The sequence below is a fragment of the Elephas maximus genome, chromosome 3 (assembly GCF_024166365.1).
Source record: "Elephas maximus indicus isolate mEleMax1 chromosome 3, mEleMax1 primary haplotype, whole genome shotgun sequence".
NCBI classification, from domain to species: domain Eukaryota; kingdom Metazoa; phylum Chordata; class Mammalia; order Proboscidea; family Elephantidae; genus Elephas; species Elephas maximus.
Window position 1 is genome coordinate 27,818,926 of NC_064821.1, and position 24,072 is coordinate 27,842,997.

Here is a 24,072-nt window from a genome sequence, read left to right on the forward strand (position 1 = left end):
GTTTTACTGTATTAGACCCTTGATGGATATATGGTTCCCAAAAATTTTCTCCCATCTGTAGGTTGTCTCTTCACTTTGTTGATAAAGTTTGATTTTTATTTCTTTATACAGCTTTGCCCTACTGTCTAGTGTCCTTTCATTTCAGCCTGAAGGAATCCTTTCAGCAATTCTTGTAAGGTAAGTCTAGTTTAGTGATAACCAACTCCCTCTGCTTTCCTTTATCTGGTTATGTTTTAATTTCACTGAAATTTGTGAAGGACCATTTTGGCAGGTATAGAGTTCTTATTTAACTTCTTGCAGCATTGTATCTCATCCCACAGCCTTCTGGTCTCCATGATATCTGTTAGTTTTACTGAGAATCCCTTGAGTGTGATCAGTCACTTCCCTTGTCACTTTCAAGATTCTCTCTTTGCCTTTGGTTTTAATTATAATATGTCTCTCTGTGGACCTCTTTTAGTTATTCCTACTAGGAGTTTGTTGAGATTTTTAAATACGTGGATTCATGTCTTTTATCAAATTTGGGATGATTTGGGCCATTATTTCTAGAAATATTCTTTCTGCCCCTTTCTCTCTGTCTTCCACTTTGGGTGTGCCTGTAAATGCATGTGTTGGTTCCCTTCATGATATCCCTTGAATCCTTTCGGCTCTGTTCACTTTTTTAAATTCTTTTTTCTTTTTGCCCTTTGGACTAAATAATTTCAATTATCCTATACCCAAGTTCACTGATTCTTTTTTCTGCCTCCTCAGATCTGCTACTCAACTCCTCTAGTGAATTTTTTATTTTAGTTATTCTGCTTTTCAGCTCCAAAATTTGTTTGGTTCCTTTTTATAATATAGATCTCTTTATTGACATCATTTTGGCTGTACATTGTTTTCCTTTAACTCTTTGTCCACAATTCCCTTTAGCTCTTTCTCTCTAGCCCTCTCTGAAAATGCGGGCTGCTACTGCTTTAAGATCCACCTAAATGGTGAGCAGTTGAGGCATGGACAAGTAGAAAATACCACACAGCTTTCCTATCATTTTGAAGTCACCTTTTTCTTGACTCTGTGTTTGCTTGGTTGCTGTAAACCTTTCAGTGGTTCCAGAGTTCTGACAAAGTTGCTTCTGCTACTTTCTGCTTTTTTTTTTTTTTGTTTTCTGGGGGCACAGGAGCATGGACCTACTTGCATCACCATCTCCTTGACCTGTGCCCCTTTTATCTCCATTCGTATTTTTGATATTTCTATGACTTTGTATATAAACTGAATTTCTTGTTGACCTATTAGGTTTTGTGTTTTAATTGTTGTTGTAGACAAAGTGTTATTGATGTGGTTGCATTAATATCTACCTTATTTGTTGTTGTTTCCTATTTGTTGCCCTTTGTTTCTTTTTTGTCTTCCACTCTTTTCTGCCTTCTCTAGTTTTAATTAAGAATTTTATGTGATTCCATTTTTCTCTCTACATGTAGCATATCATGTATCCTTTTTTTAAAGTTTTTTTAGTAACCACCCTAGAGTTAGCATTACACTGTATAACAAATCCAAGTCCACTTTCCAGTTATACTGTTATGGATTGAATTGTGTCCCCCAAAAATGTGTGTCAACTTGGCTAGGCCGTGATTTCCAGCATTATGTGATTGTCCACCATTTTGTCATCTGATGTGATTTTCCTATGCATTGTAAATCATACCTCTATGATAATGAGGCAGGATTAGAGGCAGTTATGTTGACGAGGCAGGACTCAATCTACAAGATTAGGTTTTAAGTCAATTTCTTTTGAAATATAAAAGAGAAAAGCGAGCAGAGAGACATGGGTACCTCATTCCACCAAGAAAGCAGTGCCAGGAGTAGAGCACATCCTTTAGACCCAGGGTTCCTGTGCGGAGAAGCTCCTAGACCAGGGAAAGATTGATGGCATGGACCTTCCTCCAGAACTGTCAGAGAGAGAGCCTTCTCCTGGATCTGGTGTCCTGCATTTGGACTTCTAGCCTACTAGACTGTGAGAGAATAAATTTCTCTTTGTTAAAGTCATCCAATTGTGGTACTTCTGTTATAGCAGCACTAGATAACTAAGACAGAATTTGATACCAAGAGAGTGGGGTGCTGCTCTGACAGATACCTAAAATGTGGAAGCTGTTTTGAAACTCTGAATGGACAGAGGCTGGAAGGGTTTTAAAGTGCCTAATAGTAAAAGCCTAGATTGCCTTGAAGAAACTGCTGGTGGGATTATAGACATCAAAGACAATTCTGGTAAGGACTCAGAAGGAACTGAGGAGAACTGTTAACTCTGGAGATTGTATATATGGCAAGAAGCAGCAGCAGAGAACCAGCAGCAGCAGAGAACCAGCAGCATCAGAACCAGGAAACGAGCACGAGACAGTACTGGAGCGAGAGAACAGAGTGCCTTTGGTAGGAGGCTTCCTGGTGGAGTGGGGTGCCTCCAGGCACTTATCAGTAGAGCTAGGCTTGCTGATCCACAGAGCAAGGGAGCTGAGTGCCTTTCAGTCCAAGTTTACTGGCAGAGCGGGGTACCTCCAGGCACTTATCAGTGTAGCTAAAGAGCTTTGGAACACTTACCCAAGCAGGGCAGACAAGGGCAATGAAGCCCAAGGGGCCAGGAGGCCAAGGGACCAGAAAGCAGAACCTGAAGAGTCAAGGAACTCAGGAAGCAGAGCTGCCTCAGTCTCAAAGGGTGGAGTCGCCACTTAGATGGACAATAGGGCCACCCAAAGCCGAGGGAGCAGAGTTACCATTCCAGTGGCCTGGAAGGTAGAGTTGAAGCTCAGGGCCAAGAAGCCTCCATGCAGAATCCAGAGCGTGTGGCCAAGACCCAGAGTCTGGAGGGCATGGCCCTTGCCTAAATGGTCTCAGAGAACGGAGGATGATTTTCACATCTTGAGAGCTAATGTAATGAGTTCTGTTGACTTGCTTGGTGCCTGTTATCTCTTCTTCCCCTGTGGTTTCTCTCATTTGTAATGGAAATGTCTAGCTTGTGCGTGTTCCACCATTGTACTTTGAAAGCACATAATTTGTAAACTGGATTTCACAGATGAAGAGGAACTTTTAGATTTTGGACTTGGAGTTGAATTAAGACTTTCGCTATGCTATGATGAGGTGAATGTGTTTTACATGTAGCAAGCACATAAATTTTGGGGAGCCAAAGGGTGGAATGTTATGGATTGGATTGTGTCCCCCCAAAATGTGTGTCAACTTGGCTAGGCCATGATTCCCAGCATTATGTAATTGTCCACCATTTTGTCATCTGATGTGATTTTCATATGTTTTAAATCCTACCCCTGTGATGTTAAGGAGGCAGGATTAGAGGCAGTTATGTTAATGAGGCAGGACTCAATCTACAAGGTTAGGTTTTGTCTTAAGTCAATCTCTTTTGAAACACGAAAGAGAGAAGCGAGCAGAGAGACATGGGGACCTCTTACCACGAAGAAACAAGAGCCAGGAGAATAGCACGTCCTTTGGAACCAGGGTCCTTGGGCTGAGAAGCTCCTCAACCGGGGAAGATTGATGACAAGGACCTTCCCCCAAAGCCAATAGAGAGAGAAAGCCTTCCCTTGAAGCTGGCTTCCTGAATTTGGACTGCTAGCCATCCACTGTGGCATTTCTGTTTTATAGCAGCACCAGATAGCTGCTATAGACATACACTATGCCACTTCAGGAATAACAGTATTCCCAGTCCCTCACTCTTGTCCCTTATAATATTTCTGTTCTTCATTTCTCTTATATATAAACTATAATGACTGAATCTATTTTGGCATTATTTTTAATAAAATGTTATCTGTGAGATGAATTATATATGAGAAAAATAAAAGATTTTATTTTACCTTCATTTTCTTCTTCTCTGATGCTAAGTATCCTAGTTTCTGATCTGTATCATTTTCCTTCTTATCTATGGAGAACTTCTTGTAACGGTTCTTACAAGACAGATATACTGTCAACAAATTCCCTAAATGTTGGTTTGTCTGACAACATCTATATTATTCCTTCACTTTTAAAGGACAATTTTGCTGGATGCAGAATTCAGTTTGGTGGGGTTTTTTTTGTTTGTTTGTTTTAGTACTTTCAGTATTTAACTCCACTCTCTTCTTGCTTGCATGGCTTCTGAAAACTTTAACCTTGCTTCCCCATAGGTTGGGTGTGTTTTCTCCTCTGACTTCTTTCAGGATTTTCTGCCTTTGTTTTTCTGCAGTTTAAATATGGTATGCCTAGGTGTAGACTTTTTGTGTTTATTCTGCTTGGCATTCTCTGAGCTTAGGGATCTGTGGTTTGGTGTCTGTCATTAATTTTGTAAGATTTTAGCCATTCTTCTGAATATTTCTATTCGTTTCTCTCTCTATTCTCCTTTGGGTATTCTCATTATGCTTAGGTTATACGTTTTGTTTCACGGTTCTTGGATATTCTATCCCACCCCACCCTCCTCTTTTTCCCTGTCTTTTGACTCTTTGCATTTCAGTTTTGGATGTTCTGTGGACATATCTTGAAGCTCACTGATTTTTTTTTCCTTGATTGTGTCTGATGTGTTTCTGATTCCATTAAAGACATTCTTCATTTCTGTTATAGTGTTTTTGATTTCTAGCATTTCTCGTTGATTTTTATACTGTTTCCATCTCTCTGCGCCCATTAGCTTTCTCTTCTTACGTGTGGCCTATTTTTTTTATTGCAGGCTTTATCATATGATTCACAGTTGTTTTAATTTCTTGTCTGATAAATTCAAAATCTCAGCCACATCTGAGTCTGGGTCTGATGCTTGGTCTATTCAAGCTGTGTTTTTAGTGTGCCTTGTAATTTTTTGTTGAAAAATGGGTATGATGTAGTGGGTAAAAGGGACTGTGGTAAATAGGCCATTTGTGTGTGGTTTTATGTTTATCTGGCTAGAAGTTAGACTGTGTTTTCTGTAACTATAGGTAGGAGAGGAAAATTTCCTCCACTTTCCTTGTATTTCTCTCCTCTTTTGTCTTTGGGGTTCCCTAGAGAGTTCTTAAATAAGGATTTAAACCTGCAGTTCTTTCAGTTTTAATCCCCTTTTACTATACAGGAACTCTATGGATGTGGTGATAAAGGTGTGGGGGAAAGGAAGCATTCTGTAGTCCTGGGATTAGATTTCAGTCTTTTACTGATTCTTTGCTCCTGGATTCTGACCATCTTAGCTCCCCCTAGCTCTTAGGTGAGACAGGAATCCTAGATACGGTTGAAGTTGTGCATTTCTCTTCCCCCATGTCACTTTGTCTGTGAAGACAAGTCTGCTGTACTTCTTAATCTCACTCTTCTGTAGGTCAAGTCTCTTTTCTGCAGTTGGTTAAAACTCTGCTAAACTAGTTTCCTTTGAGGAAAGGCCTCGTTAAGAAGAACAGAATGGTTTGGGCATATTTCCAAGTGGCTATTTTTCCCCTTCTTCTGCTGGAAGCATAAGGGGATTTTTCTGTTATCTTCACTACAAGGACCCAATAGAGCTCCTGGAGGTAAAACTCAGGTATGTTTAGGGACTTTGCTATGACTGAGCCCCCCCCCCCCCATTTCTGTTAAACTCTCAAGCAGATCTAGATTTAGCTTCATCTTATTCATCGGTTCAGTTGTAAATTCTTCTGCCCCGTTCCTGGCTCCAGCAGCAGTTTCTCCTCTTGGGATTTTGCCACTGTAGTGTCAATTTCTGCATTTGTCTGTCTGTGTCTCTAATTTTTTGCTCAAGAACTGCCCCGTAACCACAAGTTTTTGATAGATCTAAGAGGAGTGGTTGATGTTCTGTTTTGCTTTTTTCTGTAGTGAGGATGAGTGTGACGACTTCCAAGCTGCATGCCAGACTGGAAATGTAAAGTCTTCATTTGCTTTTTCCGTTATTAGTACTATCTTTATTTTCAGTGTTTTTTTCTTTACATTATTAATGTATCCTGCCTTCTTTTTCCAGTGTCCCAATTTGTATTTAGCCTATTTCTAATAAGCTTTCCTTCTTCTCTTAAAGTAAGCAATATTTCCACCCTCTCCTGGGCAGTGAGGAAGGCAGTAGAGCCCTTTGACTCCTGTGCCTCTGTTTGAAGTTGACCATCTGAAATCTATATTGTTTTAAAATCATCACTGTCTGGTTCTAATTTTTTAGAATTGAAAGTATGATTTTCTTTTCTCTTAACAAGCCAAGTTTCACTATGTGTTTTCTGACGTGGTTATTTTGCTTTTCCGTCTTCCCTACACTAAGGATAAATATGCTGGGTAAGTTCCTCCTTATCTTTTACTGTGCTTCATTTTCCATAGAACTTCACTGCCACCCGGCATATTTTTTTTATTATTTACTGTCCATACGCATAGAATTTATGATCTCTATTTATGTGTCCAGATATTTATGTGTCCAGATATTTTTTTTTCCATTACTCTATGTACTTTGCTCACATAAAGCAGGCTTTATGGAATATTACCTAAATCAGCTTTATTAAATGAAGGAGCCAGGGTAAGTCCCTGGAGGTAAGCATCCTGCCTGAGACAAAGGGCTTTGCCAGTTGAAAGAGCTCAAGGTTGTCTGAATTGTATAAGATGTTTCATTTGGCTCAAGTCTCTAATGCCCAGTCGTGCTCTAGGTCACCCATGGTTTTATTGGAGAATAAGAGCCAGAATAACGAAAAAGCTGTTTACATATTAACAGAAATGGAGTTGTGAGGAATTTAGGCTTCAAAAACAAATTGGCCTGCATTCTGACCTTGACTCAGCCACATTTAGTTGGGCAGCGTTGAACATGTGATTGATCGTTTCCTCAGCTATGAACTGTTTCAAGTAATACGTGTTTAATACAGTCATTATGAGAAATAAATGAGCTAGCATGTCAAATACTTTTGCAAAACTTTTCCCACATTGTAGTCAGTCAATAAATGGAACATATTATCATTAATACATTGTGGTAGTGGCTGTTAGAATTTTTTTTTTCCTGATAAATGTGTAGGTAGCAAAATATTTGCCATTTCTATAATCTTCACATGTCTAATTCAGTGACATTAATTATGTTCATCACATTGTTCAACCATCACAATTAACTGTCCTGATTTTTTTCCCTCACCCTTAACAGAGGCTCTGTGTCTGTCAAGCGCATATATATATACATATATCTTCCTTCTCCCACCCTCCCATCCACCATATAAGATTTTTGATGGCTTTAATATGTAAGCTGGTCCACTGCAGTGGAGGAGACTTTAATTTTGCCTGAGGATGGAAGTTTGTTTTGACACCATCATACCAGGAATGATGACAGATGACCTAGGCAGCTCCCTTCAACCGATGCCCTGACAAGAGGAGCTTTTCTCTCTTCTCTTCTATAGCTGCTCTGCTTTGAGTCCAATATTAGCATTAGAAGTGTCCTTTACCAGCCGTATCTCTCCTCCCTGCGTTTGGAATGAATTCATTCAAGCTATTTCAAAGGGTTTACTCCATGAGGGGACACTATAGCTCAGGAGTTTCCACTGGTCAGGGTTTGAGTTGTCATGTACCTTTCAAGGACTGCTTATGTGAGAAAATTTTGAAATAGAGCCTCCAGAGGCCTGCTGTGTAAGTTTCCTAGGATTCCTAGGCACATGAACTCCTAAACCTTCTGCTCTTCAATTAACTTGCTTACAAGAAAGAAATCTTGACCTATTCTTCATGCTCAGGAAATACAAGGGCCTGCTATTATGGCCTTTGTAAGAAATAGGGATTTTTGTCATCTTAAAACATTAGAATGTGTTTGTGTGTATGTCTAGGGTGTATCTTTGTTCAGTGGAGTGATCATTCATAATTGGCTAGAAAGTGTGAGAATTGTGTGAAGATATAGATTCTCACATTCTCTGTTAGCAGAGTTCTGTTTAACTATCAATCCCCTTGCCTGTCTCCATGCAAGGGTCAGAAAGCACGTCAGCCAAGTGCTGAGTTATTAAAAAAAAATAAGTGACAAACATGCAAAACTTTATGACTCTCAAAAAGCGGACTCTGTTTTTGGCAAATGCTTGTCATTTCCTTATGACTCGGGTTCTTCAAGAAAATACAAGCAGCTCAGATCTAGGTTGTCAGTTTCTTTGTGTGGGCCCCTGGACCTGCCATGGCAGGTGAAGGGCAAGAGGAAAAGCTGCCAGTCCCTCAGTGTTTCCTAATTATTAATATCTCATCCTGCTTTCACCCTGTGCTTCGTATTTTGTGGAATGTTATGGTGGGTTTTATGGAAGGCAATGAAATTGTTTTTTTCCACAAGGAAATGATGACCTGAATGTAGAAATAAGTTTTACATTCGTGGAGGATTTTTTTGGCCTTTGGCTATGTGTTCTGGTTGTTCAGGATCACAGAGATGAAGAGGAATAAGACTGGAATTGATCGTAGTCAAACCATGAAGAGATAAGTTCAGTGTGGTAGAAGTACTGTTAAACCTGCAAGATGGAAACCAAGAGTCAGGATGTAAAAGTAGACAGCAGAGGGAAGGGTCTGATGGCCAAACTTCAAAATAGAACACAGAACATTGTGTAACCTTCCTGTGAACTTACCATTCCTCTGGACTGACAGCCTCACTCATGCTTTGCACACACTGGGGAAGGTGGTACTTGCTGATCCAGAATATGTGGGCTGTTTCAGGACTCAGTGGTGTTTGAGGATGTGGCCGTGGACTTTACCCAGGAAGAGTGGGCTTTGCTGGATTTTGCTCAGAGGAAACTCTACAGAGATGTGATGGTGGAAACCTTCAGGAACCTGGCCTCAATTGGTAAAGTGGACATTTGTTTTTTTTTACGTTAGTGATTAAATATACTCATCAACGTTTTTCCAGGATTTGTGTTGAGGAATGAGAATACATTGGCGAATACGATTACAAGTATGTTCACTGCTATCATGGAGCTTAGACTCTAGTGGCTTCCTCCTGAAAGCAGAATTTATGTATTAAACTGACTTTGTATCACTCTTCTGGATAAAAGCCTGGAAGCTTATTAAGTGTTGTAAGTTGGCTTCAGGGTTCACTTTGTGACACAGAGATTTGTGGCTTAGGACCTTGTTAGAGTTTTACTCTGTCTATTACAAATTAGATGTGACTATTTTCCTGTAAGTAAGTTCACATCTGTCCGTCTGTAGAGACTCTGGAGACCAAAGGATTGGCGCAATGTTAGGGAAATGTTGCTGTCCACTGTCTTCCCTCATGATCTGCCTTTCCTTGTGAGCACCTGATCAGCCACACCCATTTGTTCTCCTAGGGAAAGATCTAAGAAAAGCGGAGTTAAGACTTACCTGGAGCCATGTGTCAGGGAGCACCAAGAAAGCAAGAATCCTTTGAAAGACAAGCCCTGCATGAAGGGAATTATATTTGAATAAAACAGCACAAAAAAGTTTCTTCGCTTTGAGGAGGCTGAATTTCCATACATGCCTGAGCTTGCTTTTTTGATTTTTCATTAATCTTTTCACACCTTCTGTGTTCATGGGAAAAGACCTTCTCCATTTCATCTTTCAGTATTACCTTTGCTTACATGCATTGTTTCCAATAACTTATATTTTCTTCTCCTTATTACATGCTATTTATGTCACCATCACTCTCACTTGTCATGGAATTATTGGCAAATTCCTTATTCTTTTTGACCATTGCCAGAAATTCTGGAACACCCAAATGTCTCAGAGCTGTCTGTATTCACAGATGCCTTATTCCTCATTAAATTCCCTTACTTTTTTGTTTCATATTGTGAAACCCTACTTAAAATTATTGGGTTAGTTTCTCAGCAGGGTAATAATGAACATGTATTGCAATTCATGAAGAATGACTCCTGGTGTTCCATGTTAGGAGAGATCTGTGAATTCCATGGCATTAAAGATCAGCACAACAACCAGGGGAACCCTGTGAGGTAAGTATCATTCACATGAGAGAGAGTATTGCCTCAGGAGAGTCTTTAAGTTAATGACATGTGTCTGTGTGAGAGACAGCGAGAAACCAGCTCTTAATAGTATGTTCCTATAACTTTACACAGTTCCGTAAATGAGTCAGATATTGAGGATTTGAAACATATTTCACTCGTACACAATTATCAGAAAGTGCCATTATCAAGTAGTAAAAGAGTCGTGGTACTGCAGTGGTTAAACACTGATCTGCTAACCAAAAGATCAGTGGTTTGAACCCGTCAACCACTCTGCAGGAGAAAGATGTGGCAATCTACTTCTGTAAAGATTACAGCCTTGGAAACTTCATGGGGCAGTTTTACTCTGTCCTACAGGGTTGCAGTGAGTCAGAATCAGCTCAACAGCATGGGTTTGGTTTGGGTTTTTTTTTGTGTGTGTTTTTTTTTTGTGTGTGTGTGTGTGTAACTGTAAAATGATATATTTAATTCTAATACCATGCTGCCTATTTTTAACAGAAGTCATACGGTAGAAATCCTCCATGAAAGTAAAGAAGATAAGATAAAGAAAAGTAAAGAAGGTAATCAGTGTGGAAAACCTTTCAGCCAGATTGCAAATCTTACCAGGCTCAAAAAAACTCTTGCTAGAGTATATTCTTCTGAATGTCATGGGTGTAAAAAAACCTTTGTGGATCATTCATCATTTAATCATCACATCAGTTATCACACTGGGTGCAATACCTATCAGTGTAAGGAATGTGGAGTAGCCTGCAGTAGTTCCTCTTACCTAGGCACTCATGTGAAAACTCTTACTGTAGAGAAACTTTATAAATGTAAGGAATGTGGGATAGTCTATAGTTGTTCCTCATCCCTCGTTACACATGCAAGAACTCACAGTAGAGAGAAGCCATTTAAATGTGAAGAATTTAGAAAAGACTCAGTCCTCATTAAACATAAAAAAACTCAAAGTGGAAAAGCCTTTAGTTCTTCACTTATTAGTAAACGTTTAAGAACTCACAGTCAAGAGAGGCCTTATGAATGTAAGGAATGTGGGAAGGTCTTTAGTTGTTCCTCATCCCTCCGGAAACATAAAAGGACTCACAGTGGAGAGAGGCCTTATAAATGTAAGGAATGTGGGAAAGCATTTACTAGGTCTTCAAGCCTTAATACACATACAAGAACTCACAGTGGAGAGAGGCCTTATAAATGTAAGGAATGTGGGAAAGCATTTTTTTATTCCTCATCCTTCACTACACATATGAGAATTCACAGTGGAGAGAAGCCTTATGAATGTAAGCAATGTGGGAAGTCATTTTGTGATATCTCACCCCTCAATAGACATATAAAAACTCATAGTGGAGAGAGGCCTTACGAGTGTAAGGAATGTGGGAAAGCCTTTAACCGGTCCTCACATCTCACTTTCCATATAAGAACTCACAGAGGAGAGAGGCCTTATAAATGTAAAGAATGTAGGAAAGCCTTTAGTTGGCCCTCAGCCCTCACTACACATATAAGAACTCACAGTGGAGAGAGGCCTTATGAATGTAAGGAATGTGGGAAAGCCTTTAGCCAGTCATCATCCCTCACTAAACATGTAAGAACTCACAGTGGGGAGAGACCTTATGAATGTAAGGAATGTGGGAAAGTCTTTATTTCTTCTTCATCCCTCACTAAACATAAAAGAACTCACAATGGAGTCAGGCCTTATGAATGTAAAGAATGTAGGAAAGCCTTTAGTTGGCCCTCAGCTCTCACTAGGCATGTACGAACCCACAGTGGAGAGAGGCCTTATGAATGTAAGGAATGAGGGGACATCTTTATTTCTCTCTCCACCATTTGAAAACGTGAGGAGCTACAACGGAGAGAAATAATATATATATATATATAAATATATATAATGCATCTGACACATCCTATGAATATAAAAGCCAAGGGAAGCCTTCAGTGTCCGTCCTTCCTCTGGACATCTGTGATACCTCACACACTGGAGAGACTCAGCAACTGTAAACAGCTGCTTCAGTTGTCGTGCATGACTTTGGATAAGTATCAAAATGTTATTTTGGTTCTGTTATGTAAAAATTGTCTTTATTACAAAATCTCATCACACCTTGATGTCTTAAACTGTGTATGGTGTTTTTTATTAACTATGTTTTTAAATTTTTTATATTTTTTCATATTCTAAAGCAGTATGTTCTCAATATAGTAACATGTTATCAGAAAATTTTAAGGAAAAACAAAAATCCCTCAGAATTCCACCAGTGTCATTATTTTGGGTATTTTCCTTTAGCCTTCTTTGTATGCAAAGCAGTGCTTTCTTGGAGGATCTGGATTATACAGTGTGTGTACTGCTTTACCGTATATTTGTTTCATTGCTTTTCTTATTTATTCTCCACAACTATTATCCCTGGTTTACTAATGAGGAAACTGCACAGAAAATTTTAACCTATATCCCACCATTTCACAAAAATATCCCTCTCAAATGGTTTGTGAGCAGGATTTTTGTTGAAGGAGGGCTCACATTGAGGATACGTAGAGATGATGGGCCTGCACAGACCCAAAACCTGACCTAGAGGCAGTGGAGCGTCTGTCCAGCACAGGCATGAAACCTGTATTTTGAAACATTTCTGCTTTTGGTAATTTTGTGGTTCCAGGAGAGTACAGAACCCCAAGAGTTGAGGCTGCAGTTGTTGGACTGGGCTGCACAGGTAGCTGCTGCTTCACCTGGGCTGTGCACCTGCTGCAGGGCCTGGAGGCTTATACAGAGCTCCTCTGCCCCATGGTGCTCTAGGATCTTCATGACTTCTCGTGTAAGGGGCTTGGGAAATGGAGGCTATAGGTAGCAAAAGCTTTCAAATTAAGCGTCCCATTGGCCCAGCAATTCCCCTTTGAGAATCATCCTGTGGAAAACCTTGGGCATTGTAATGATGTACCTTCATAATAGTGCTAGATTGTGGAAATAGTGAAAGCGGGGAAATGGTATCAGTATCCTACAGTAAGAAAGTTTTTAGATAAATACCTGGCTACATGTCCCAGCAGAAGCCTCGGTGGCATAGTGATTAAGACCTACGGCTGCTAACCAAAAGGTTGGCAGCTCAAATGTACTAGGCGCTCCTTGGAAACCCTGTGGGGCAGTTCTGCTGTGTCCTATAAGGTCGCTGTGAGTGGGAATCAACTTGATGGCAATGCTCTGTTTTGTTTTTTACATGTCCTGGTATTGTACTGCCACTAAATGAATTTTTCGGGAAAATTTACTCCACAGAAGAGGCAACCATAGCTTAATGATTGATAGGCAGGGTATAAAATAATGTGTACATAGGGTGGCAGATTTATTTAAAATTAACATGTACAGACAAATCAGCCTGTAAAGATCTGCCCCAAAGGTGAGATTAAGTGATTACTCTTTTTGTTTCTCCCTACCTTAAAAGTTTTCTGCAGCCATTGTTCTTTACTTTTACAATTTTTTAAATTTAAAAATATTAATTTGCTTTTGAATTGTACAGTGGTATGAGTTTTGACAAATATAGTAAGTTATATAACCAGTACCACAGTGAAAATACCTAACAGCTCTTTCCTCCAAAAAATTCCCTAACACTGCCACTTTTTTTGTCATGAATCCCTGGCATCTGTCTCTGTACGTGTCATGCTATCTGTAGGTTCTAGATTCTGGATCTTGTCAATTAGTATAATGAATTTGAGAGTCACTCATGATGATGGATGTATCTGCAGTTTGTTCCTTTTTACTGCTCTGTACTATGTCATTGTATATACATACCGCACTTTGCATATTTATCAGGCCAAGAATATTTGAGTTTCCTGTTTTTTGCCTTTTTAAATAAAACTAGTATGAACATTCATGCACAGGGTTTTATGTGAACATAAGCCTCCATTTTTTCTCATGTATATCCCTGTGAGTGGGATTGCTGTGTCATGGTAGGTGTATGATTGCCCTTATAAGAAACTTCCAATCTGTTTCTCAAAGGGGCTGTGCCATTTTATATTCCACCGAAACAAAAAAACCAAACCAGTTGCTGTTAAGTCAATTCCAACTCATAGTGACCCTATAGGACAGAGTAGAACTGCCTCATAGAGTTTCCAAGCAGTACCTGGCAGATTTCAACTGCCAACCTTTTGGTTAGCAGATGTAGCTTTTAACCACTACACCACCAGGGTTTCCTGTATTCCACCAGGAGTGTCTAATTCCAGTTGCTACTGGCATCTGTAGAGACTGTCTTTGAGAGCAATATAGCATACTTCTCTTTGCCTCTGGCTTTAGTGGGGAGATACGGGTTGGCAGCTAACCTGGCAGGTGAAGACAGCATGTGGGATGTAGCACCTGAATTAGTCCACAGGCCCAATTGTATGGAGCTCAGGCTGTGCCACTACTGCCCAAATTGAAAGGTGGAGAAACCTTGCAGTGTCAAAATGCCGGGCCTGCAGGAATCCTGCACTGAACAGCCCACACAGAGCTAGTGTGGGACTCACTGCCCTCTCCAGGAGCCTGGCAAGTGATCACACTGGAACCGGAAATGAAAGCTCCTTCTTCCTGCAGTGTCCTTCACTGTTCTACATACACTGATACCTGGCAAAGGAGGAATGTAAGGCCCTGTTCCATTATCACACAACAGGCAAAAATGGGATATCTGCAGCAGAAGCTATAAAGCAATAACAAACAGTGGTCAAAGTGTGAATTTTTACTTTATTGGTTTTCTGTTGCTGATAAACCAACACCTAGTAATGCCTAGTAAGCTCTTGGTGGCCAACTTGCTCCCCCTCAGTGTAGGAGCTTCTGTGCCTCTCATGCCAACTCTAAATATCTTCTCTGACATCAAACAACTGCAGATGTAACTGTTTTGACTCTAACCAACCGGAGCAAGGTCTGATCTAACACATGAATGGACACAGCTTTAGAATGCCAAGTGTGCCCAAGATTGCAGACACCAACCAAAAATTTGGGGGCTCTTGGAATCACCCAGACTTCTGACTAACCAGTTAAAATTGCCCCAACCAACCAACCCTCCACCACCACCCCCCCTCCCGCCAGGTTCAATAATTTGCTAGAACAAAGCAGAACTAAGGAAGTACTCTACTTATAGTTTTAATATAGCAAAAAGGATACAAATCAGGACCAGCATAAAGCAGAGCCACACATGGTGAGGTTTGGCAGGATCAAATGCTGAGTTCCCATGTTCTAAGCATGCCTTACTCCTTTCCTGCCTCCTGTGCATATATGTCTGTCACCAACCAGAAGTTCACCAGAACTTCACTGTCCAGAGTTTTTATTGGGGTTACATTATGTAGGCATGATTGAATCATTGGTCATATGTTTTAACTCCAGCCCAGTCCCCTTTCTGAAGTTAAGGTAGAGATAGTGCTGATATCACGTGGTAGGTCTTTTGAGCCTCACACCCTGAATCACCTCTTTGGACTATGCTCTGTGGTGTGCTCTGGCATCCTCTAAACATCAGGGACATTTCAATCATTCAGGAAATCCTGGGTATAAAGTAATTTTTCACTACACAGGATTGCTTTTCTCTTAAGGTGAAAAATATTGCTTACGACATATTAGTAAAAACCAGTTGCTACAAAAGAACATCATGTATGGTAGTGGGTCAGAGAAAACAAGGGAAACCCTGAATGATATGTAGTAATGCAGTAACCACCGAAATGGATTCAAACAACACTTATGAATATGTTGCAGAGCTGCGATATTTTGTTATAAAAAAGGTCACCATGAGTCAGAGTTTACTTGATGTCAACTAACGACAACATGTGTCGTTATCAGGCAGTGTTTTACATGAATTAATTCAGTTACCATTAACACCGTTAACCCCCAGCAATCTCTATAAGGGTGATAACTTCTTACAGGATTTTATTTTAAAATAAAAGGAATGCTTAAGTTTATCATGGATAAGCTCAGTGTATTGCAAAGTAGTCATGGGAAGGCACACAGATAGGACCATAAGACATTCATTTAGGATCAGAGAATGAGGATAAAGTCCAAAAAAAAAAAGGTATGTGTATATACATACATATATGTAGATACTTAAGTGATATTCTGCACTCAAACTTAAAAGTGTCCTTATTGTAAAACCTGATAAAGTACACATTTGTTTCTTTAGAATCTAGATGACATGGAGTGCCTTGTTATTAAAAAAAAAAAAAGGGTGCTGTTTTAAGGTGATACAGTCTCAAAAAAGAAAAAAGTCCAATCTTTGAAGTCCACATCCTTAGATTTGAGGCATTTACCTTTAATGAGTGGTCTTGTGAGGGAGGCTTGACCACAGCTCATGCTCAGCAGAGGTCCCTTGTAACTGGGGTCCCAGGTCAGCAGCTACAGGCATAGTCTCAGTCTTTGTTTCTGATTTGGTCTCAGTCAGCTGAGTAAGAAATTACACGTGTTCTGCCTCTGTCTTTTCTTTTCTCGTGTAGTGTCACGTCTGGAGTTTATATAAGTTTTTCTTATTTGGAGTCACACAATAAGGACCAGGTGATGTAACCTTCAACGGAATAGTCTGTTGCGTCTTCAAGTTCATATGTTAGGGAGGTTGTTTACGATTTAGCTATATAGTATGTTATATTTTCTTTTATCACAGCATACTGGTGCAAGGCCATCTTAGGCTGTTCCCAACATTTATTTCTTGTTGTTAGGTGCCATCAAGTCGGTTCCGACTCATAGCGACCCTGTGCACAACAGAACGAAACACTGCCTGGTCCTGAGCCATCGTTACAATCGTTGTCATGCTTGAGCTCATTGTTGCAGCCACTGTGTCAGTCCACCTTGTTGAGGGTCTCCCTCTTGTCCGCTGACCCTGTACTCTGCCAAGCATGATGTCCTTCTCCAGGGACTGATCCCTCCTGACAACCTGTCCAAAGTATGTAAGACGCAGTCTCGCCATCGTTGTTTCTAAGGAGAATTCCGGTTGTACTTCTTCTAAGACAGATTTCATTCTTTTGGCAGTCCATGGTATATTCAATATTCTTCGCCAACACCACAATTCACAGGCATCAGTTCTTCTTTGGTCTTCCTTATTCACTGTCCAGCTTTCACATGCATATGCTGCAACTGAAAATACCATGGCTTGGGTCAGGCCCACCTTCATCTTCAAGGTGACATCTTTGCTTTTCAACACTTTAGAGAGGTCCTCTGCAGCAGATGTACCCAGTGCAATGAGTCTTTTGATTTCTTGACTGCTGCTTCCATGGCTGTTGATTGTGGATCCAAGTAAAATGAAATCCTTGACAACTTCAATCTTTTCTCTTTTTATCATGATATTGCTCATTGGTCCAGTCATGGGGATTTTTGTTTTCTTCATGTTGAGGTGCAATCCATACTGAAGGCTGTAGTCTTTGATCTTCATTAGTAAGTGCTTCAAGTCCTCTTCACTTTCAGCAAGTAAGGTTGTGTCATCTGTGTAACGCAGCTTGTTAATGAGTCTTCCTCCAGTCCTGATGCCCTGTTCTTCATACAGTCCAGCTTCTCGTATTATTTTCTCAGCATACAAGTTGAATAGGTATCGTGAAAGAATATAATCCTGATGCACATCTTTCCTGACTTGAAATGAATCAGTATCCCTTGTTCTGTCCGAACAGCTGCCTCTTGATCTATGTAAAGGTTCCTCATGAGCAGAATTAAGTGTTCTGGAATTCCCACTCTTTGCAATGGTATCCATAATTTGCTATGATCCACACAGTCAAATGTCTTTGCATAGTCCATAAAACACAGAAGGTAAACATCCTTCTAGTATTCTCTGCTTTCAGCCAGGATCCATCTGACATCAACAATGATGTCCCTGGTTCCACATCCTCTTGTGAAACCGGCCTGAATTTCTGGCAGTTCCCTGTCGATATACTGCTGCAGCTGCTTTTGAATGATCTTCAGCAAAATTTTGCTTGCGTGTGATATTAATGATATTGTTCTATAATTTCCACGTTTGGTTGGATCGCCTTTCTTGGGAATAGGCATAAATATGGTCTTCCAGTCAGTTGGCCAGGAAACTGTCTCCCATATTTCTTGGCATAGACAAGTGAGCACCCCCAGCACTGCATCTGTTTGTTGAAACACCTCAATTGACATTCCGTCAATTCCTGGAGCCTTGTTTTTCGCCAATGCCTTCAGAGCAGCTTGGACTTCTTCCTTCAGTACCATCGGTTCCTGATCATATGCCACCTCTTGAAATGGTTGAACATCAAGTAATGCTTTTTGGTATAATGACTCTGTGTATTCCTTCCATCTTCTTTTGATGCTTCCTGCATCATTTAATATTTTCCCCATAGAATCCTTCGCTATCGCAACTCGAGGCTTAAATTTTTTCTTCAGTTCTCTCAGCTTGCGAAATGCCGAGCATGTTCTTCCCTTTTGGTTTTCCATCTCCAGCTCTTTGCACGTGTCATTATAATACTTTAGTTTGTCTTCTTAAGACGCCCTTTGAAATCTTCTGTTCAATTCTTTTACTTCATCAATTCTTCCTTTTGCTTTAGCTGCTCGACGTTCAAGAGCACGTTTCAGAGTCTCTGACATCCATCTTGGTCTTTTCTTTCTTTCCTGTCTTTTCAATGACCTCTTGCTTCATGTATGATGTCCTTGATGTCATTCCACAGCTCGTCTGGTCTTTGGTCACTAGTGTTCAGTGCACCAAAGCTATTCTTCAGATGGTCTCTAAATTCAGGTGGGATGTGCTCAAGGTCATATTTTGGCTCTCGTGGACTTGCTCTGATTTTCTTCAGTTTCAGCTTGAACTTGCATATGAGTGATTGATGGTCTGTTCCACAGTTGGCCCCTGGCCTTGTTCTGACGGATGATATGGAGCTTTTCCATTGTCTCTTCCCACAGATGTAGTCAATTTGATTTCTGTGTGTTCCATCTGGTGAGGTCCACGTGTATAGCCGCCGTTTATGTTGGTGAAAGAAGGTATTCACAATGAAGAAGTCGTTGGTCTTGCAAAATTCTATCATTCAATATCCATCATTGTTTCTATCACCAAGGCCCCACGTGTCTGTCAGTTTGTCATACTGTGGGGGCTTGCGTGTTGCTCTGATGCTGGAAGCTATGCCACCAGTATTCAGATACCAGCAGGGTCACCCATGCAGGACAGATTTCAGCTGAACTTCCAGATTGAGACAGACTAGGAAGAAGGACCCGGCAGTCTACTTCTGAAAAGCATTATCCAGTGAAAACCTTATGAATAGCAGCGGAATACTGTCTGATATAGTGCCGGAAGATGAGCCCCCGAGGGTTGGAAGGCACTCAAAAGATGACTGGGGAAGAGCTGCCTCCTTAAAGTAGAGTTGACCTTAACAACGTGGATGGAGTAAAGCTTTCGGGACCTTCATTTGCTGATGTGGCACAACTCAAAATGAGAAGAAACAGCTGCAAACATCAATTAATAATCGGAACCTGGAAAGTATGAAGTATGAATCTAGGAAAATTGGAAATCGTCAAAAATTAAATGGAACGCATAAACATCGGTATCCTAGGCATTAGTGAGCTGAAATGGACTGGTATTGGCCATTTTGAATTGGACAATCATATAGTCTGCTATGCTGAGAATGACAACTTGAAGAGGAATGGTGTTGCATTCATCGTGAAAAAGAACATTTCAAGATCTATCCTGAAGTACAACGCTGTCAGTGATAGGATAACATCCATACATCTACAAGGAAAACCAGTTAATAAGATTATTATTCAAATTTATGCAGCAACCACCAAAGATGAAGAAATAGAAGATTTTTATCAGCTGCTGCCATCTGAAATTGATAGAACATGCAATCAAGATGCATTGATAATCTATTTCTTAGTCTATCCAAATGTACTGTCTTAGTTACCTAGTGCTGCTATAACAGAAACACCACAAGTGGATGGTTTTAACAAAGAGAAATTCATTTCCTCACAGTAAAGTAGGCTAAAAATCCAAATTCAAGGTGTCAGCTCGAGGGAATGGAGTTCTCTCTGTCGGCCTTCTCATCAATGTTCCCCTGGACTAGGAGCTCCTTCATTCTGGGACCCCGGGTCCAAAAGAACACACTCTGCTCCCGGCACAGCTTTCTTAGTGGTATGAAGTCCCCAACTTTCTGCTTGCTTCTCTTTTATCTCATAAGAGATAAAAGGTGGTGCAGGCCACACCCCAGGGAAACTCCCTTGACCTTGAGTCAGGGAGGTGACCTAAGTAAGGGTGGTGTTACAATCCCACCCTAATCCTCTTAACATAAAATTATAATCACAAAATGGAGGACAACCACACAATACTGGGATTCATGGCCTAATCACGTTGATACACACATTTTTGGGGGGACGTAATTCAATCCATGACATACACATTGAGTGACTTTGAGAGCGGTTTGAGAGCATTAGAGAAGTATACGTAATACTTCTGTTGTCTCATTTTATAAGGAAATTAAGTCTGAGAGGTTTCCAAAGTGAGTGACAACTAGATCAAGATTCAAACCAAGACCTAGAGTGAACCAAGCTTTCTTAGCGCTAATTTTTGAACATCCCCACCCCCGCCCCAAGTGCCTGGAGCTCTAGTCCCTCGGTGTAAAAGTGCCAGAAGTCAAGTCCTTGCCCTCATGACTAGAGATGGTGAACAAATATGACAAATTAGTGGTGCAAATAGCTAAACTCTGGACTACAAAAGACTGGCAGTTCAGATCCACTCACAGGTGCCTCAGAAGTAAGGCCTGGCGATCTGCTTCTGAAAGTTCACAGCCTCGAAAACCCTATGGAGCGCAGTTCTACTCAGAACTACTGGAAAATGGGTGTGGCCCGTACTGATTTCCATCAGTGGCTTGATCAGGCTTTCTCAATTTATTATCATGGATCAGAGCAGATCAAAATCCCCCTCTGGCCCTAGGCACTTTGCCTTGGCTCTCTTGCCAACAATCCAAACTCCAGGAAAAGGTGGCAGGATGGCAAGGACAATGTCTTAGTTTCCTCATGCTGCTGTAACTGAAATACCGGAAGTGGGTGGTTTCAAAAAACTGAAATTTATTTTCTCAGAGTTTAGGAGGCTAGAAGTCCCAATTCAGGGCACCAGCCTTAGGGGAAGGCTCCCTGTCCACTCTGCAGGAAAATCCTTCTCTCAGCTTCTCCAGGCCCGGCATTCCTCACTTCTTTGGAGATCTCCTTGTGGCATCTTATCATTCCCCCATTTGTGCTAGCTTGCCTCTGTGCTTAATCTGCCCCTTTTATATCTCAAAAGTGATTAGAAATAAGACACTCTACACTGGTATTGCATCATTAACATAACAGTGAAAACCCTATTTCCAAATAGGATTAGATCCACAGGTATAGGGGTTAGGAATCCTGTGCATATTTTGGGGGGACACATTTCAGTCCATAATACACAGACTATTAGTCAAACCTTAGCAGCAGCTACTTAGTTTTGGGACATTAAATATGTGTTTGGTATCTGTCATACAACAGGGCAATTTTGGAAAAAATGGGGGATTTTTGACTTCATTGGGAACTAGAATATCTCCTGGAATATTGATAGCTGCTTTGCCAGAGGCTACGAGTGCCTGCTCAGACATCAGTAATTCCTTGTACAGCTCACACAAGGCAGAATGACAAATCTTCTAAAGACAATGATATTGCTGACAGAGCTGCAAAGGCCACTGTCAAGTCATGTCAGACTGCAAACTTAGAAGCCTACTTTCAGTACAACAGGAAAGTTTTGTTCATTCCCAAACATGTTCTTCTCAAAAGGAAATGGACAATTGGAGTTTTTTTTTTTTCTCTCATTCATTCAACAAATACATACATATATATAACCCAAAAAACCCAAACTTCTTGCCCTTGAGTCGATTTAGACTCATAGCAACCCTATAGGACAGAGTAGAACTGCCCGATAGGGTTTCCAAGGAGCACCTGGTGGATTTGAACTGCTGACCTTTTGGTTAACAACCATATATATAACCATATACATTTCCTTTAAGTCCAGAACCAAGAATTGAAACTGTAGTAACTGCTGGTAATTTGTCTACTGCAGCAGACACAATTCTAGACAAAACAAGCTTCCAAAATTTCATGTCACACAGCGTAGGAAGCCTTAAGTGGCCACTTTTATCCTGAATACATGACCCGTCAATAAATGTTAAATCTGCAGTATGAACAGGAATAGAACCTTTCATCTGCAAAATAGGCTGACTCTGTCATGGATTGAATTGTATCCCCCCAAAATATGTATATCAATTTGGCTAGGCCATGATTCCCAGCTTTGTGTGATTGTCCACCATTTTGTCATCTGATGTGATTTTCCTATGAGTTGTAAATCCTACCTCTATGATGTTAATGAGGTGCGATAGGCGGCAGTTATGTTAATGAGGCAAGCCTCAATCTACAAGATTGGATTGTGTCTTGAGCCAATCTCTTCTGAGATATAAAAGAAGCGAGCAGAAAGACAGGGGGACCTCATACCGTTAAGAAAGCAGTGCCCGGAGCAGAGCGAGTCCTTTCGACTGGAGGTTCCCGTGCTGAGAAATTCCCAGACCAAGGGAAGATTGATGACAAGAACCTTCCTCCAGAGCTGACAGAGAAAGACTTCCCCTGGAGCTGATGTCTTGAATTTGGACTTCTAGCCTACAGACTGAAAAAATAAATTTCTCTTTGTTAAAGCCATCCACTTGTGGTATTTCTGTTACAGCAGCACTCAATGACTAAGTCAGACTCCTAGAATAATATTCTGTAACCTTCAGTTAACAGATGCCCTCAATATTTTACCTCAGTTTGACAATTGCAATTTGATTATGATTCTGCTTTATGACCCTGTGAAGCAAGGAATTGTAATAAAGCCAAAGCATAAATTTTACATTCACCTTTAGTTTGGGAGGCTACCAGCAATCATTTACATGTTTAATAATTAGACATCACTCTACTGAGACAGTTTCCTCTAGGTTTTCCTCTAAATGACCAGAGAAAATAGTACCAAAAAAACCAACCCCATTGTCGTTCAGTCGATTCCACCTCATAGTGACCCTATAGGACAGAGGAGAATTACCCTCATAGGGTTTCCAAGGCTGTAAACCCTTATGGAAGCAGAGTGCCACATCTTTATCCTGTGGAGCGGCTGATGTGTTCAAATTGCCAAGCTTTGGGTTAGCAGCTGAGCGCTTAACCATTGTGCAACCAGGACTCAAAATCCTTGAGGAATCCTTTAGCACAAATAGTGGACTCAATCAAAAACAAACAAGATTTTAGACGCATGTGCTGTTGTTGTTGTTAGGTGCCATCGAGTTGGTTCTGACTCAGTGATCCTATTTACCATGGAACGAAACACCGCTGGTCCTGCACCATGCTCACAATTGTTACGCTTGAGCCCATTGTTGCAGCCACTGTGTGAATCCATCTCGTTGAGGGTCTTCTTCTTTTTCACTGACCCTCTACTTTACCAAGCATGATGTCCTCCTTCTCCAGGGACTGATCCCTCCTGACAACATGTCAAAAGTATGTAAGACACAGTCTCGCCTCTAATAATTATTTTTCCTATAGCTCCTCCATAACCCTCTTCTGTCTTCTGGGCCAGGGTTGTTGAATCTATCTTGCAGGTTTTGCTAGTATGTATGAATGACCTGATTAGAGTTAGGACACCGCCTTTGTACCCAAAAAACTAGGGTCCCCCATATTACTGTTAGGTGGGTGCTAGAACCATCTAGACGTGATTTAAGTCTGAGTATGCCGTAAGGTCTACCATACAATTCATCTCAGCGTGAGGCAGTTTCCTAGTGGAATTTGGATCCGCCATGAGATGCCTCCACCACGTGTCTGTCAGTTTGTCGTACTGTGGTAGCTTGCATGTTGCTGTGATACTGGAAGCTTTGCCACCGGTATTTCAAATATCAGCAGCTCACCCTTGGTGGACAGGTTTCAGCAGAGCTTCCAGACAAAGACAGACTAGGACGAAGGACCTGGTGGTTTACTTCTGAAAAAAATAACCAGTGAAAACCTCATGAATAGCAGCAGAACATTGATATAGTGCCGGAAGATGAGCCCCTCAGGTTGGAAAGCATTCAAAATACAACTGGGGAAGAGCTTCCTCCTCAAAGTAGAGTGGACCTTAATGACATGGTAGAGTCAAGCTTTAGGGACTTTCATTTGCTGATGTGGTCCAACATCTGTAGATTAGAGGGATTTCTTTTCTAGGAGGATGTCGAGAGATGAGAGTCAGCCTGGAAAGATAATCAGGCTTTACAGCTTCTTGAGCTTCAGGCAGACTCAGCAAAAAAAGATTGGCAGTTTGAGTCCACCCAGAGGTGCCTTGGAAAATGGGCCTGGCTATCC

The 24,072-nt window shown here is 40.8% G+C and overlaps 1 protein-coding gene across 7 annotated transcripts in view; it reads left to right on the plus strand.

Annotated features, from left to right (window-relative positions):
- Positions 1-24,072, plus strand: part of LOC126072111 (zinc finger protein 14-like) — an 87,381-nt gene that overhangs the window by 12,705 nt on the left and 50,604 nt on the right. For 3 of the 7 annotated variants that reach the window (XM_049876796.1, XM_049876795.1, XM_049876797.1), the window contains exons 3-5: positions 8,566-8,692; positions 9,683-9,812; positions 10,320-10,381. In XM_049876796.1, coding sequence (XP_049732753.1) covers positions 8,566-8,692; positions 9,683-9,812; positions 10,320-10,381 — 319 coding nt within the window. Of the gene's footprint in view, positions 1-8,565; positions 8,693-9,682; positions 9,813-10,319; positions 23,550-24,072 lie in introns of those variants that run through there. The other 4 variants (XM_049876792.1, XM_049876791.1, XM_049876793.1 and 1 more) reach the window with 3 other exon arrangements.